Source organism: Mustela nigripes, chromosome 17, assembly GCF_022355385.1.
Source record: "Mustela nigripes isolate SB6536 chromosome 17, MUSNIG.SB6536, whole genome shotgun sequence".
NCBI lineage: Eukaryota > Metazoa > Chordata > Mammalia > Carnivora > Mustelidae > Mustela > Mustela nigripes.
Genome location: NC_081573.1, coordinates 8,383,257 through 8,397,175, shown reverse-complemented (window position 1 = coordinate 8,397,175; position 13,919 = coordinate 8,383,257). Strand labels below are relative to the sequence as shown.

Below are 13,919 nucleotides of genomic sequence, written 5' to 3'. Positions count from 1 at the left end.
CCTCACTCTCACGCGCCGCCCCCTCCAGCCGCACACACACAGCCTGGAGACGCTGAACCTGGGCCACAACCCCATCGGGAACGAGGGCGTGCGGAACCTCAAGAACGGCCTCATCAGCAACCGCAGCGTGCTGCGCCTTGGCCTGACCTCCACCAAGCTCACGTGCGAGGGTAGGGTGTGGGGGCGGGTGGGGGGAGCGGCGCAGGTGGGCTTGGTAGGCGGCTAGCCCGTGGCCAGCCCCTGCGGTCCCCCTCCCAGGCGCGGTGGCCGTGGCAGAGTTCATCGCCGAGAGCCCCCGCCTCCTGAGACTGGACCTTCGGGAGAACGAGATCAAGACGGGCGGGCTCATGGCACTGTCCTTGGCCCTCAAGGTGAACCACTCACTGCTGCGCCTCGACCTCGACCGTGAGCCCAAGAAGGAGGCGGTGAGCTGAGTGGGATCTTCCCCCGAAGCCTCTGGGGTCAGGGAGAGCTGGGGTGCAGGCCGGCCCGGGGTGAACACAGGCTCCAGCACAGGGACGGGCTGTCCAGAGCCCGAGCCAGGCCCACTCCGCCTGCAGGTGAAGAGCTTCATCGAGACGCAGAAAGCGCTCCTCGCAGAGATCCAGAACGGCTGCAAGCAGAACTTCATGCTGGCGCGCGAGCAGGAGGAGAAGGAGCAGCGGCTACAGCTCTCCGCCTCCATGCCTGAGATCACCGTCACCGAGCCCCAGCCCGACGAGGAGCCCGGGGACGAGCCCGCCACCAGAGCCCAGGAGAACGGGGCCACGGGCCCCGGTGCCAGGCCGGACTCAGACTCAGACTCGGACTCCGAGGAGGAGGACGGGGAGGAGGAGGATGGGGAGAGGGCTGAGGCCCCCTGCCCTGCCCTGGTGCCCCCCTCGGACTCCCTGGGCTCTGGGGACAGGAGCCCCCCAGGCAGCCCCTCCTCCCCCACCGAGCAGCGTATTTCTGTGTCCAGCCCAGGCCGGGGCCACAAAGTGTTTGTGGTGACTCGGGTGGAGAGTCCTCCTGAGAGGGCAGAGCCCCCGGTTCCCCCCGTCCCTCTTCCCCCCGCTGCTCCTGCTTGTCCTCCCTCCCCACCTGCTTTATCCTCCCCGCCCACCTCACCTGCCCTGCCACCGGCTGAGGCCGTTGGCACTCAGGACCCAGGGGTGTTGGAGCCTCAGTCACAGCTGGAGCCGCCTCAGGCAGGGCCACCGCTGCCCAACGGCCTGAAGCCTGAGTTTGCCCTTGCACTGCCCCCAGAGCCACCCCCGGGACCTGAGGCCAAGGCAGGCAGCTGTGGCCTGGAACATGGTGAGTTGGGACTCCAGGGCAGAGTGACAGTGGGCCCTGGGTGCTGTGGGACCCCAGGCAAGCACCTGCCCCTCAGTGGGCTTCAGTGTTCCCTGGGAACGGGTGGGAATGAGGAGAACTTGATCTTCAGCCCCCACCATGCTTCCCCTGGGTCCCTGGGAGTTCTCCCTGGGACGGAACAGGCAAGATGTGCTGACTGGAGTCTGACGGTCTCAGTGGTACCCAGGCCTTGTGCTGCCCTGAGAGTCAGACTTGGGCAGAGTTTTGGTGGGGATGTCCTGAGGTCCCCCCATCCCCGCCTGCCTGACTGGAGGTTGGTTGCCCCTTCTCCCATCACAGAACTGAGCTGCTCCAAGAATGAGAAGGAGCTCGAGGAGCTGCTTCTGGAAGCCAGTCAGGAATCTGGGCAGGAGACACTGTGACACTTTAGGTGAGACAGGGGACTGGAGCCAGAGGGCAGGGGTTCTGGGGGCTGGCAGTAGAGCCCCTGGCTCTGACAGGCCCTCCCCCCTCTTCTCCCCAAGTTCCTTTTTTCCGGTCAGTCTTCGATGAGCTGAGGCCAGAGCCATGAGAATCTGCTCACCTTCACCCCCAGCCTTCCTGAGGCCTGGGCCACCAGGGGTGTGGGGGGCCTTTTTGGGGACCCCTGCCCCCCACAGCAACACTACACAGAGCGCAGGAGCCGCAGGGATTGCTGTCCCTGCCCTGACTTAAGCACTATCTCTGTGTCCAGCACTCGAAGGCTCTGGGCTGGGGGGATGGGAGGAGCGCTCTCTCCAAGGACATCAGCCACAAGGCTGGATGCCTTTTCCAGATGGCCTGTTTGGTCAGGCTTGCCCCGTGGAGGGCAGGAGTCCTGGGTGGTGGTGGGATGGCCCCCCAGTGTCCCTGGGTGCAGGGCCAGGCAGGAGGCATGACAAGGGAGGGGCGGTGAGCAGAGGTGGTGGAAATTGGTAGAGCAGCCCCAGGCAGGGTGAGGGCCAGGGCTGGGGGTGGGGTGGGGGGGAGCTGGGAGCAGAGGATCAGAGCTTTCTTTTTCTTAAGTGCAATAAATCTATCAGGGAGCTGGGGTGGGGAGCAGCCAGGGTTCTAGAGACCCTGCTGTCCAGGCCCCTTGAAGCTGCGCCCTGAGAGGCACTACAACCCGTGGGGGGGTGGGCGGCGTGGGGGGGGGACCGGGGGGGGGGGATGGGGGAGGGGCTACTCCTGTTGGTGCAACTCTGTTCACACCTTTTCTAATAAACCAGAGCTGGGTTCACCACACTCGCCTGCTCTCTGTGCCGATCTGCAAGGTTGGGGGGTGGGGGAGCACCCCCTGTGGGACCTGTGGAGCACGAGGAGCTGGGAGGGCAGGGACCAGCCAGCTCCCAGGACCATCTGTGGCGCTCATGCCGGGGGAAAGCAGGGAGGCCGGGAAGGCAAAAGCCACATTTCCCACCACGTTCCCTGCCCTGGGGTCCCCCCCCCCAATTTTTTTGCTGTGTCTGTGCCCCTGAATCTCCCCTCTCAAACAGTTCCTAGTCCTGTTTCTCCAGAGGGAAACAACCCCCCAGATATCTCCTAGCATCAGGCCTAGGCTCCCAGGGTGTGATGGAGATTAGCCACCATGGCTTAGGGGGACTAGGCCCCAGCTTTTGCCCCCAGAGGCCGTAGATGCTCCACGTTTCCATGGGCACATGGCCCTGCGGACACATTTTCAGACTTGAAGCCTTGAAACGGAGAGAACACATTTCTGTGCTAAGCCTCCCAAGTTGTGGGACCAACTGCGCCGTGCTCCAGGTTGTCCAGCTGGATCCTGGATCAGTCCGGGGTCACAATAGGGGGCATCCCCTCAGCCAAGGATTGTCTCCCCGTTGCCTTCAGCCACCCAGACAGCCCTGGAGCTTGTGAAGACACTGCGTCCATTCTGTGACTGGGCTAGATGTAAAGATTGCGGTGCCGCTGCGTGGGAGTTGGTATTTCCACACTCCTCCCCCGGGCCTGGGGTCCACAGCCATGCTCCTGGCCCATGGCCGTCTGCTGGCTAGTCAGCGCCTGCCTACTCCTGCTGCTAGTCTGTGTCGGCCTGGACCGGAGGTGGTGAGAAACGGAAGCCCCAGCCAGATGGACTGAAGGGAGGCCAAAGGGAAGGGACTTAACCGGCCCCAATGTGATGCCTGCAGACACCAACCTGTCACGGGGATCACGTATCTCGGAAGGGCATTGTTCTTGGGCAGGCTCCCCACTGCCATTGGAGAACCTCTCCAGGTGGGTGCAGGTTTGTCCCGGCGTGGCCATGCAGCTAAGCTGGCCGCCCCCGCGGAAGTCACAGGTCAGCTCTCCACCCTGGGTCCGCTTGGAGGCCATCCCTGGCCTGTGGAGCAGAGCTGTCAGCGAGCCCTAATTAATTCATCACACCAGGCCGGAGCCACCCCTCGAGTGGAGCAACCCGCTGAGGTCACCGGGACACCACCCTCGGAAATGCCAGCTCCTGCCCTGCCTGCACTGGGGCAGGCCAGGGCGTGGGGACAAGGACCTAGATCCCCTGAGGCCTAGGCGCTCTCCATTGCCTGAGTCAACCCGGCACATCCGTCTTCCCCTACTTCAGTGGCCTCACCCACCACCCCCGCAACGCCTCCTGCCATCAGGGAGGCCAGCAATGAGGCCACCTGCTGAGGCTGCCCAACTCCTTGTGGGGTGGGGTAGGGCTGCTTCCCAGTCCCTGCCAGGCCAGGGAACCCAGGACACACAGGCCAACGGGGGCTTTCACATCTCCATTTATTGCACTTGAACCCGGGGTTCTTCACTGGTCCTCTGGCTCTAGCTCTCTGATGCTGGCTCTGTTCGCTGCAACCGCAAAGAGCTCTCTGTGGCTCACAGGTTCACCTGGGGGGGTGGGCACCACTGGCCTCCCTGCGGACCCCCTTGCCCCCTCCTCCGGGCAGACGGAGGAGCGCTTCCCTCCCGCTGCTCCTGGGGTACTTTTTCAAGGCCCACCTGGGCTCTAAGGGTTCTCAGGCCGCGGGTCTTGGCTTGCCTCCATGCCCCTGGTCCCGGGGCTGGTGGGCTTCGCCAGCATGTGCTGGGACATGCCCAGAGCCCTGACCTGACCGGAGGGCCCCGGGGGCATGGTTGGCTCCGGGGGCATGGTTGGCTCCACGGGCATCGTGGGGGGTGTCGTGGGCTGGGGACTTGGGTGGGCTGGGCGGCTTCAGCGCACTGACAGCCCGGATGAGGCCCATGCGGCGGCGGATGGAGTGGTCCAGGTTCACGGTGCAGCGCAGCAGGGTCTGTGCCTCGGCCACGGTGAAAGGGAAGTCGGCGCCCAGGAAGCGCTCAAAAAGCTCGGGGTCACCGTCCAAGTCCAGCACGTTCTGCAACGCCTTGGTCATGGAGTGCAGCTCTCGGCTGTTGTCGTAGAACACATTCCAGAGGCGCGCTCCAGCCTCGGGCGCGCCCCCAGCCTGCTGCCGGTCCTCCAGGCACTGCAACACCCAGCTGAGGCGACAGGGCCACTGGTTGGCCAGCACGACCCAAGCCACGGCCTGGCGCGGCGTGGGGCCCGCGAAGTCCCCGTCCTGCTGTTGCAGCAGGCGCACGGTGATGGGTACGGTGTTCACAATGCGCCGCATGGACACCACGTTGTCGGGCACGTACTCATAGAGGCAGTCGCGCTCGTCGTGCAGGCAGAAGAGCGCCTCCTGGATGCGGCGCGCAGCCTCGGCGTCTATACGGCTCTGCGCGCGCTCGGCGGCCGCCTGCGTCTCCACCGCCAGGAGCTGCGCGCCCTCATCGCGGCCGCCCCTGCCACCCCCGCCGCCCACCGCGCCGCCCGGCCGCAGCTTGCGTGTCATCTCGCGGTAGAGCAGGTCGTCGCGGCTCTGCACAGCGTCGTGCAGGAACTGCAGCTTGGTGCGGCGGCCCATGATGGGCACGGAGAAGGGCAGCGTGACAGTGCGGTTGAGAAAGAGGTAGCCGTTGTCCGCCGTGCCCTTCATGGAGCCGGCGCTCTCGAGGCACGCGGCCAGGATGCTGGGGTCCACCACCAGGATGAAGATGAAGGGCGCGTGGCTGTCGGACAGCAGCGTGTTGATGGCGTTGAGCACGCCCACCACGCGCTCCGGGTAGCACGTGTCCAGCCCGGTGACCTCTAGCACGACGCGCAGCCGACGCCGCTGGTAGATCTCCAGGAAGCACAGGAAGTCTGTGAGCAGCTCCACCTCCTTCTTCACCTCGCACATGAAGCCCAGCTGGCTGCCGAACTTCTCGCGCGACACCAGCCGCTCGATCTTCTTGCGCTGGCTCACGAACAGGTGCTTGCCCACCGAGTACACGGCCATGAGCAGCCCCGAGCCCGACAGCGTGGTGGCCGCGCCGCCGAACACCCGCAGCAGGCTGCCGCCGGCGGCGCCGTGGCCCGGGGCGCGGGCGCCCACCGACAGGTAGAGCAGGCCCACGCCGAGGCCGAGTGCCGCCAGCAGCGCCAGCAGCGCCAGGCACACGCGGCGCCGGCAGTGCCACTCGCGCTGGCAGAAGCCCGGCGTGGCGGCCGGCTTGTTGCCCAGCACCGAGTACACACTGAAGGGCAGCGCGCCATAGTGGTGGCGGATGCCCTCGCACAGCGTGGTCACCAGGCCGGCCCACAGCTTGTCCGTGCCCGCGTACTGCCAGGCGCTGAATCGGATGAAGAGGAACTTGACGTTCTTGCGGCGCAGGTGCAGCTCGGTGATGACGGGCTGCAGGAACACCAGGTACCAGAGCAGCCGCGGGAAGCCCCAGCCGCGCACGGGCCGTGGCTGCCACTGCACCCGCCGCAGCTCCTCGGCCTCGCGCTGGGCGGCCTCCTGCTGCATCAGCGCTGCGGGGAGGGAAGGGGCGTAGGACGCGCGGCACGGAGTGAGCGGCTGGGGGTTGGGGGTGCTCGGGCGTGAGCGGCGCGGGGCGGGACCCGCACCAAAGCGCCCGTGGCTGGGGAAGGGGCGGGTCTGGGGGCCTGGCCCGAGGTCCGAGGTGGGCAAAAGCTGTGCTGGCGGCAGAGAGAGGACCGAAGGGGCGAGGAGGAAGCCTCAAAGGAAGGAAAGCATGCGTGCATGGTGCTGAGGAAGCCACGGGGTGGGCAGCAGAGTACAGCCTGTGTCTGATCTTCCTGGCTTAATGCTCCTCCTCCTTCAGGAAGCCCTCCCTGATCCCCAGGCTAGGTCAGGTGCCTCCTGGGCTCTCCCACCCCAACCCTACCCACTGTTGGGTCATCACTCTCTGGGGCCAGGTTTGTCTTCCTCTCTGGCCTGTGAGGCCAGGAAGGGCAGGGCTCTTGGTCATCCTGTGTCCCCTGGGCACCAAGGAAGGGCTGGGGGAATGTCTGAAGAATTGATCACGAGAGGCTGGGGCAGGGTCCATCTGCTGTTGAGGTCAGTGAATGGAATGAATGGAGATGAATGGAAATGCCTAGCACTGGAGGAGGAGGTCCAGAATGCTGTTTGCTTTTGCCTTATAACCGGGAGTTTTGTCCCGGGACGCTATTTATCACTCTGCGACAACACAGGGGCAAATGGAGGCTTGTTTGGAAGCTCTGGCTACAGTAGGGGCTGGGGTCTAAGCAAAGCTTAAACCAGGTCTGAGCTGCTCTGGACCCTGGCCACGTTTTGGCCCGTGAGTTGGGTTAACCTCTATCTGTTGGGGCTCCTGTGGGCACTAGGCCCTGGGCCAGTGCTGAAATGAGATGGGTCTGGGTGATTCCTTGGCATGGACCTGGCAGGGGAGGGGATGGGACTGTTGCCCAGGCCAGAGAAGGAATGAGCAGGGACATGGAGACAGAGGCTGTGGGCATCAGGAGGAACCTGGTTAAAACTGACTTACAGGCATCTGGACTGAGACCCAGCTGGCCTCGGGAGTGAGCGGGACTGGGGGTAGCCTGAAGCTGGGCAGGAACCAGGGCCTCCGTTTCCCTTACTCCCACCAACCCCAGCACACACAGAGCCTCACCAGTGATCTTGTCCAGCATCATGTGCAGGCGGCAGCCAAAGGGGGCGTAGAAACCCACTGTCACAGGGACAGGCACGTGGCAGAGGGTCTTGGCCAGACAGCTGCAGTAGACATCGTCCTCTGTCAGGATATCTGAGGGCCAGGTTGGGGAAATGGGGAAGGGGGGAAACTGAGTCAGCGAGGCTGGCCAAGCACCACCCGCCTCCCGCCCGCCCTCCACAGAGCCCACCCTCAGCCCCTCCCTCCGCCGGCATCCCTCTGCCCCACTCCCCTAGCTGACTCAGGTCAGGCCTGCAGATGGAGGTTTCTGGGGCAGTAGCCATGCAACCCCCTTCTCTGGGGTCCGATGTGTCCCTCTGGGCACCCCAGGAGGAGCTGACCCCAGATCTACCAGGTCAAGGCTAGGAAGCTAGACTGCCCACCGACCCCCAGCACAGAGGCCCAAGGGATTTGGGCTGATCAGGCCGGCCCTAGGTCACTAGATTCAGCCTCCAGCCTGTGGTTCCCCCGGAAAATTCCCACGGGCCTCTCTTGGGACTTGAGGCCCTCAGATGCTTAAAGTGCCTCTTGGCACGCCCCAGAAGTTTCTCGTGTCAGTTCCTGCCTGCGTTGCTAGCCTGACTCCAGAGCGGACAATCCTGGCTCCTCTCTGCTTCCTGTCCATCCCTTGGCCCTGACCTCACTCCCTCTCTAGAACCCCATGCCGACTGCCTCTCATCCGCCCCGAGCCCAGGCAGACCCAGACCTGCCTCTTGGGCCTGGCTATGCCCCCTTTTCTGCATGAGCCCTGAGAGCCTCAGTCCCTCCCTATGAAGAGGAGGTACAGAGACACCAGGCAGCATGGATGCCGAAGGGTCAGGCCTGGGGTGGGCCCTCGGTCAGTGCCACGGTCTGGAATGACTGTTTAGGGAGCAGATTCAAGTTGAAGTCCTTGTGCCACGCACCAAGCATCAGTGTCCACTCGGCTGAGGACATCCTGCTCCCTCCCCGGGGCCCCCCCACCAAGTGCTACATCTTTGAATGGAATTGGGGCACCAAAAAGGAAGGGTTCAGCTCTGGGCAGCCCTGGGCCAACCTCCTGGTTCGTGTTGGGGATAATACACCCAACTTCCCCAGGGGCCTGGGAGGCTGTGGGATCCCTCCCTCCTGGAGGGTCAGGGCCTGGCCTGGAGGCACGGAGGGCAGCAGGATGACCCAGCAAGATCGGCAAAGTGGGGGTGGCCCCTGGGCAGCTCTGACCCTACTCTTCCTGGTGGCTGGGTGACCTCACCTCGCTGGGGGCTCTGCTTCTGCGTCTGAAATGGGCAGCAGGGCCCAGAGCCTGCGGGGACGAGGGGCCGCCTGACCTAGAGCCCGAGTCCCTGTTCAACGGTTGCTCTACATTCAAGGCAGACCTGGAAACCGGCTGTCTGGCCCCACGCCCCGCTACTAGCCCCCCCCCCCCCAAAACTCCATGCTCCTGTTAGATCCCATGCCAGCTCACATTCCTCATGGCTCCCACCTGCCCCAGGGGCCAAAGCCCCAGCCCTCACAAGGGTCCCCGGGGTACGGCCCCATGTGGCCCTCCCCACTCGCGGACCTTGTCACGGTCCCGGTCCCAGGAGCAGGCCCATCCTGCCGCGGCTTTGCTCAAATGTTGCCCTAATGGCAGCTTGCCTGATTGGTGACCTGATGTAATGTGCAAACCCTTGTCATGCTCTTACCTCTGCTGCTGTTTGCCCCCAGTGTAGTTATCAGTGGGTGACACACTAAAATTCTGGCTTCCTGCACCCACCTCCCCGCAGCACTCTGTGGAGACAGCAGGTGCTGCCCGGCTCCCCGCAGCCCCCCGCCCCCCCCCCCCCCCCCCCGCACACATCCAATACCTAGTCACAGGACAGACGGATGAATGAATGAATGAATGAATGAGTGAGTGAGTGAGTGAAGGGACCCCTCCCCCTTGCCACATCGTTCTTTCCAGCCCCTAGGCCACTCCCCCACTGCTGCCCCTCTCCCCCATCCCTGACCTGGCCAGCAAGCTTGCTGTTGTCACCCGCCCTGCCCCAAGTCCTCTCTGGTCCCCTGGACTGGGGGTTCAGGGCAGGGCGGACCGGGCATAGAGAGAGCAGAGTCAGGCTGTCAAGCAGAGGGAAACAGCCTGGGCCCGGACCCACCCTCTAGGCCAGGACGAAGCACCAGGGACGCACCTGTCCTGGCAGCTTTGGACAGGTAAAGCAACAGGTCAAGCAGAGGCGGCTGCCCAGAGGGCCCAGGGTCAAGGGCAAGCACCCTCCCAGACAGGGAGCAGAGCAAGGAGGGCAGGCTGGGGGGCCAGAGGCCCGGGCCGGGAGAGGCAGCAGGGACAGAGCCCAGGGGAAGGCTGGGTGAGCACCAGAGCTGTAGGTGAAGGGGCCACAGGCCGCTGGGGCAGGCAGGGGGCGGGCGGCAGGGGGCCTGCTGGGCTCCAGGAGGGTGCCAGCTGCAGAGCGTGGGGCTGGGCCGTTGCTGGCCATGGCAGGTGCCGCGGGGGACGAGATGGTGGGCTTGGGGGGCGGCTGGGGGGCGTTGGCCGGCTGCCTGGAGGCCACAGCGGTTGCAGGTGGCCCCTTCCGGGCCCCTGGACCGGAGCAGAGCCGCTGCCGCAGGGGGCTGGGAGGCGGGGGCTGGGGCTGCCGCTGCTGCTGCAGGCCGGGGGGCTGGGGGCCCTGACGGCAGCCGCTGACACCCCCCCGGTGGCTGTGGTAGGCCAGCTGCCAGCACACCTGTGGAGGCAGCCGACAGGGCCCGTGGGCGCGAAGGGCCGCTGGGTCATGGCACCACTGGTGACGGCATCCTGGAAGGAAGGAAGTGGGGGTGACTGGGCCTGGGTCCCTGACCCCTGGGGGGTACTGGCAGGAACCAGGTCCGAGGCTTCAAGGGGAGGCTGGGGCTGGTCCCTCCACGGAGGCCCCAGAGAAATCAGAGAAAATGAGGAGATATGGGTTGGGGGGCAGTCTCTGTGCTCTCCTGTTGGGGCTGCAGAGGAGAGGGGCAGAGGCCTGGGTTTAGCCAGGTGAGGGGCTGGAGTGGGGACAATGCCTTGGAGTCCTTGGGGGGGGGGGGTGTCCCTCCGGTTTGGGTGGGCAGAATGGAACCCATCGGAAACTGGCCTGGTAGGTCCAGAGAAGGCTTGGGTGATGGGAGGTGGCCGTGGACAGGGGATAGGGCGGGGACTGAAAGGGGTGGGCTTCGTACTCCGAATTGGGCAAGGTTGGTGGGAAGGAGGGGCTTCCCTGGGAGGCGTGGACCTCAAGAGGCTGAACTGGCCCCATGGGAGGTAACTGTCCGCACCCCTCACCCTCCCAGCAGGAGCACCTGTGGTCACCACCCCCTGGAAACTGTCCCCCTACTCATACACACTCAGCGGTGGGGGGCGCTTGCTCTCTCTCCACACCGCTCCCCCCAGATTGGGGTAAAGTCCTTACAGGCCTGGCGATTTGGGGTAGGGGCATCTTACCCATGCGGCAGTGGGGAGGCTAGGCTGGGTGGGCCCCCTGCTGACATTCCCATCTGGGTTCACAGGTGCGGGCTCCCTGGGGCCTGCACGCCCCGCACCATGACACCTTTATGTGGGGAGTGCCAGGAGCTCCTCTCGCCTGGGGCCTGAGGTTCCCCTTCTGCTCGCAGCCCCCTACTCACAGGCCACGCTCCCTGCCAGGACTGAAACCCTACCTTTTTGCTGCCCCAACTCTGGGTCCAAGAAGTAGCCCTCAGTGGGGGTCCGAAGGGGCAGGGTGCCCTTGGCGAAGCGGACGGTGTAGTGTTTGTGCATGGCGGCGGCGGCGGGGACCTGCTCCAGGGGAGGGCGAGGGTGGACTCAGTGCCCTGCACCCTTGGGTGCCGGCCGGATAGAGCCCACCCCCGGGATGTGACCTGGGACAGGTGAGAGACCCCGTCCCTGATGTTGGGGTCCTGGGTCACCAGGTGGGGTGGCGGTGCTCTTCAGAGTAAAAGTAAATGGCCAGGACCCCCAGCACAGCTAGATGGGGGAGAACGGAGAAGGGTTATGGAGGTGCTGGGGCTAATTCGGGGCGTGTGAGATTTCCCAGGTTGGTGATTGGGTGTTTGAGAGCCCCTGGGAGTTTCCAAGAGGCCTGGACAATGGAGGTGCCAAGCAGATGTGGGGAAACACAGGGAGCCCAGGGGTGGTGGAGTAAACTTAGGGGACCACTAGGTATTGGGGGATGTGCTGTGGGAAGCGTGGGCTGGCGCCACAGGACAGGACGCGTAACCAGTGCGGGGAGAGCTGGGAGCCCCCGAGCCGCCACCATCGCCATGGAGTGACTGAGATTTCTTCGGGGCTGGTGCATCTAGAGCCTGAACCGGGGCGGGAGCGGGGAGGGGAATTCTGGGAGACACATTCAGTCAGGATGGGACACATGGGGAAGAGCCTTAGCAGACACAGGGTGAGACAGGGCGCACGGGCTGAAACTGTGAAGAGTCGAAAGCAGAAGCGAGAGAAGGATGCCGGTGGGGGGAGGCAAGTGACGCCAAGGGGAAGAGGAAAGGTGGGGAGTTGGGGCTCAGTGAGGGTTGGGGCCCCCTGCCCACCCACCCCTCGCCTGGGGTCCCCCAGGCCTACCTGATGGCAGCCTCTCAGCCCCAGCTCCCCGCCGGCCCCGCCGAGCTGCTGCGCCAGCCTCACGGGCACAGGCCCCACTGGAGAGAGGCCCTGCCGGTGCCAGCCACCCGACCGGTTTGCCCGCCCTGTCCCCGCCCCGTCCCTGGAGCAGCCGCCCTGCCTGCTCACACTCAGCTCTCGAGGACTGGGGGCTTCCCCCCAGGCATGGTACCACAGGTAAGGGAGGGAGGTGGCCAGCAGGCAGGGGGGTGGGGTGGGGGGGAGCCGGCACAGGGATTAAGAGTCCAGGGCTGAGAGAGGAAAACAATCCTGGGCTTGAATGCCAGTTCCTCCAGGGCCCAGCTGTGTGACTTCAGGCAAATGACTTCACCTCTCTGAGCCCCAGCTTCCTCATTGCTGAGTGGACCAGGGACAACCACTGTCCCGTAGTTGTCAGGAGGAGTCCGCTGAGCACAGCACCAGGCACTTAGGAACGCCCGCAGCTAACGTGTGCTGGCACGGACTGACCCATTTACCGGGCGGCTCTAGATGCTTCTCCTAGAAGGACGCCGGCATGCGGGTGAAGGCTTACAAAGGACTGCACACGGTTTATGCACCGGCCCCCTAGTTAGCCCCTCTTCTTCACCACACCCCAGCGGGGCGGCTGTGATGCCTCGTTACAGATGAGGAAACTGAGGTTCCCGAGAGCTGAAGTTCCTTGTCTCAGTCGCGTGGAGGCACAGCGGGCGTTCTGGAAGCTGGGGTTTGTGCAGCAGGCGCGTGAGGCCCTGGATGCCTTGCAGATTGTTCTCGGAGCACTGATAGCAGGGGCAGGGCTGAGTAAGAGGGTCTTTCCGTTGTGCATGGGGTGTGGGGTCTGCTCTCCAGACCCATGTCCCTTCAGTTGATGGCACGACGGGGCGAACAGTCACTGCCAGGGGAGCTAGGTGATCTGGTGGGGATGGGACAGCTACCACCAAAGAGCGCCCAGGACAAGAGAGAAGGGACCCCATCGAGGCCAGCAGGATGTCCCTCTAGGCGTCTGGGTGACCAGATCTTGCCCCCTGCAGCCAGAGCCAAGCATCCTTTCGTCCGCTGGGGGCCAGTCCTGTTTCTCCTCCCCAGGTCTTCAAGCTGCTTTACCTGGGAAGGCTTCCTCCCTGCCCTCCCCCAGCTGGGAACTCTGCCCACCCCCTCGCACCCCCAGCAGCAGTCCCGCCAAGCAAGGCACAGGACTAGTATGTCTGAGTGAGGGCTGAGTGTGTGAGGGAACCTCCAGGACAAGCCCAGAACTTTCTGAGGGCAGGAGGGGGCCGACCCCCCTCTGCGCCCCCGTCTACCTGCCCACAGTTTAGCTGAATGACCAGTTCATCAGGGAAATGTCTGCCAGGCTCTGTACTGGGTAGAAGGACCCGGAGGGACCCAAGAAGTGTGTTGGAACCTAAGGAGACACACAGGGCAGGAAGAAGTTGTCTAAGGGTCCCCCCCCCCGGGGGGCTGTGGGTGCAGACAGAGAGGGGTGGTGGCCAGCAGAGGTTGAGGGGGGTAACTGGGTGCCTCAGAGGGGGCAGGAGTCTGGGGAGTAGGGAGAGGGCAGCAAATGAGGGGTGCAGCTTTCTGGGCTGGGGCCAGACGGGCTCTCTTCACAGGACTCTGTAGAGGTATGGGGAGCCCGCACCCACCGGTGGGGTTTTAAGCAAGGAGATTCTTTCTCCCAGGGTGTCTGGCCCATGTTCCCCTCTCTGTTCGTTCTGGTAGCCCAGGCCTGCCCCTGCCCACGCGTTGGGTGGCCTCAGCCCCGCTCCCCAGGGAGAGGGCCATTCTGTGCACCCCACTGGGTGGAGGATGAACCCAGACTTGTTGAGGCTGGCAGGGCTGCCGGGGCCACCCTCCCCCACCAGGGGTGCAGGGCAGGAGGCAGAGCACCAGGGCTTAGGCGGACCTGACGGCAAGGGGCCTGCAAGGGATGGGAATAAGGGGTGGGGAGCCACACGGGGGGCTCTGCCCCCCCAGCGCCTGCAGGACCTGTGAGAGTGGCTTCACAGATGCCCCTCCCCCGCGCCACTCAGGGTGACCCCCT

The 13,919-nt window shown here is 64.7% G+C and overlaps 2 protein-coding genes across 8 annotated transcripts in view; one reads left to right on the top strand and one right to left on the bottom strand.

Moving 5' to 3' along the window:
* Positions 1-1,921, top strand: part of PPP1R37 (protein phosphatase 1 regulatory subunit 37) — a 39,410-nt gene extending 37,489 nt beyond the window's left edge. For both annotated transcript variants that reach the window (XM_059383112.1, XM_059383113.1), the window contains exons 9-13: positions 29-170; positions 259-425; positions 561-1,299; positions 1,639-1,729; positions 1,824-1,921. In XM_059383112.1, the coding sequence (XP_059239095.1) occupies positions 29-170; positions 259-425; positions 561-1,299; positions 1,639-1,721 (1,131 nt within the window). In that variant the 3' untranslated portion in view covers positions 1,722-1,729; positions 1,824-1,921. The remainder of the gene's footprint in view (positions 1-28; positions 171-258; positions 426-560; positions 1,300-1,638; positions 1,730-1,823) is intronic.
* A 2,121-nt stretch (positions 1,922-4,042) lies between these two features.
* On the bottom strand, positions 4,043-13,840 carry NKPD1 (NTPase KAP family P-loop domain containing 1). 6 transcript variants are annotated; one of them, XM_059383101.1, is made up of 4 exons: positions 11,861-11,943; positions 10,951-11,257; positions 7,261-7,392; positions 4,043-6,136 (listed from the first exon to the last, which is right to left on the bottom strand). In XM_059383101.1, the coding sequence occupies exons 2-4, from the start codon at positions 11,048-11,050 to the stop codon at positions 4,293-4,295; spliced, it is 2,076 nt and encodes a 691-aa protein (XP_059239084.1). In that variant the 5' UTR covers positions 11,051-11,257; positions 11,861-11,943; the 3' UTR covers positions 4,043-4,292. The 6 variants fall into 6 exon arrangements, with proteins under 6 accessions (XP_059239084.1, XP_059239083.1, XP_059239089.1 ...); XM_059383100.1 differs by having other exon boundaries at positions 10,951-11,068; positions 11,861-11,937; XM_059383106.1 differs by lacking the exon at positions 11,861-11,943 and adding an exon at positions 9,632-10,072 and having other exon boundaries at positions 10,951-11,831.
* Positions 13,841-13,919: the final 79 nt, after the last annotated feature.

Excerpts from the sequence above, each read along its gene's own strand:
- NKPD1 (XM_059383106.1), bottom strand. The coding sequence starts at position 11,050 with ATGCACAAACACTACACCGTCCGCTTCGCCAAGGGCACCCTGCCCCTT. Across the intron at positions 10,073-10,950 it reads AGAGTTGGGGCAGCAAAAAG|GATGCCGTCACCAGTGGTGC; the intron begins GTAGGGTTTCAG and ends CCTTCCTTCCAG. Across the intron at positions 6,137-7,260 it reads GATGCTGGACAAGATCACTG|CGCTGATGCAGCAGGAGGCC; the intron begins GTGAGGCTCTGT and ends CCCTCCCCGCAG.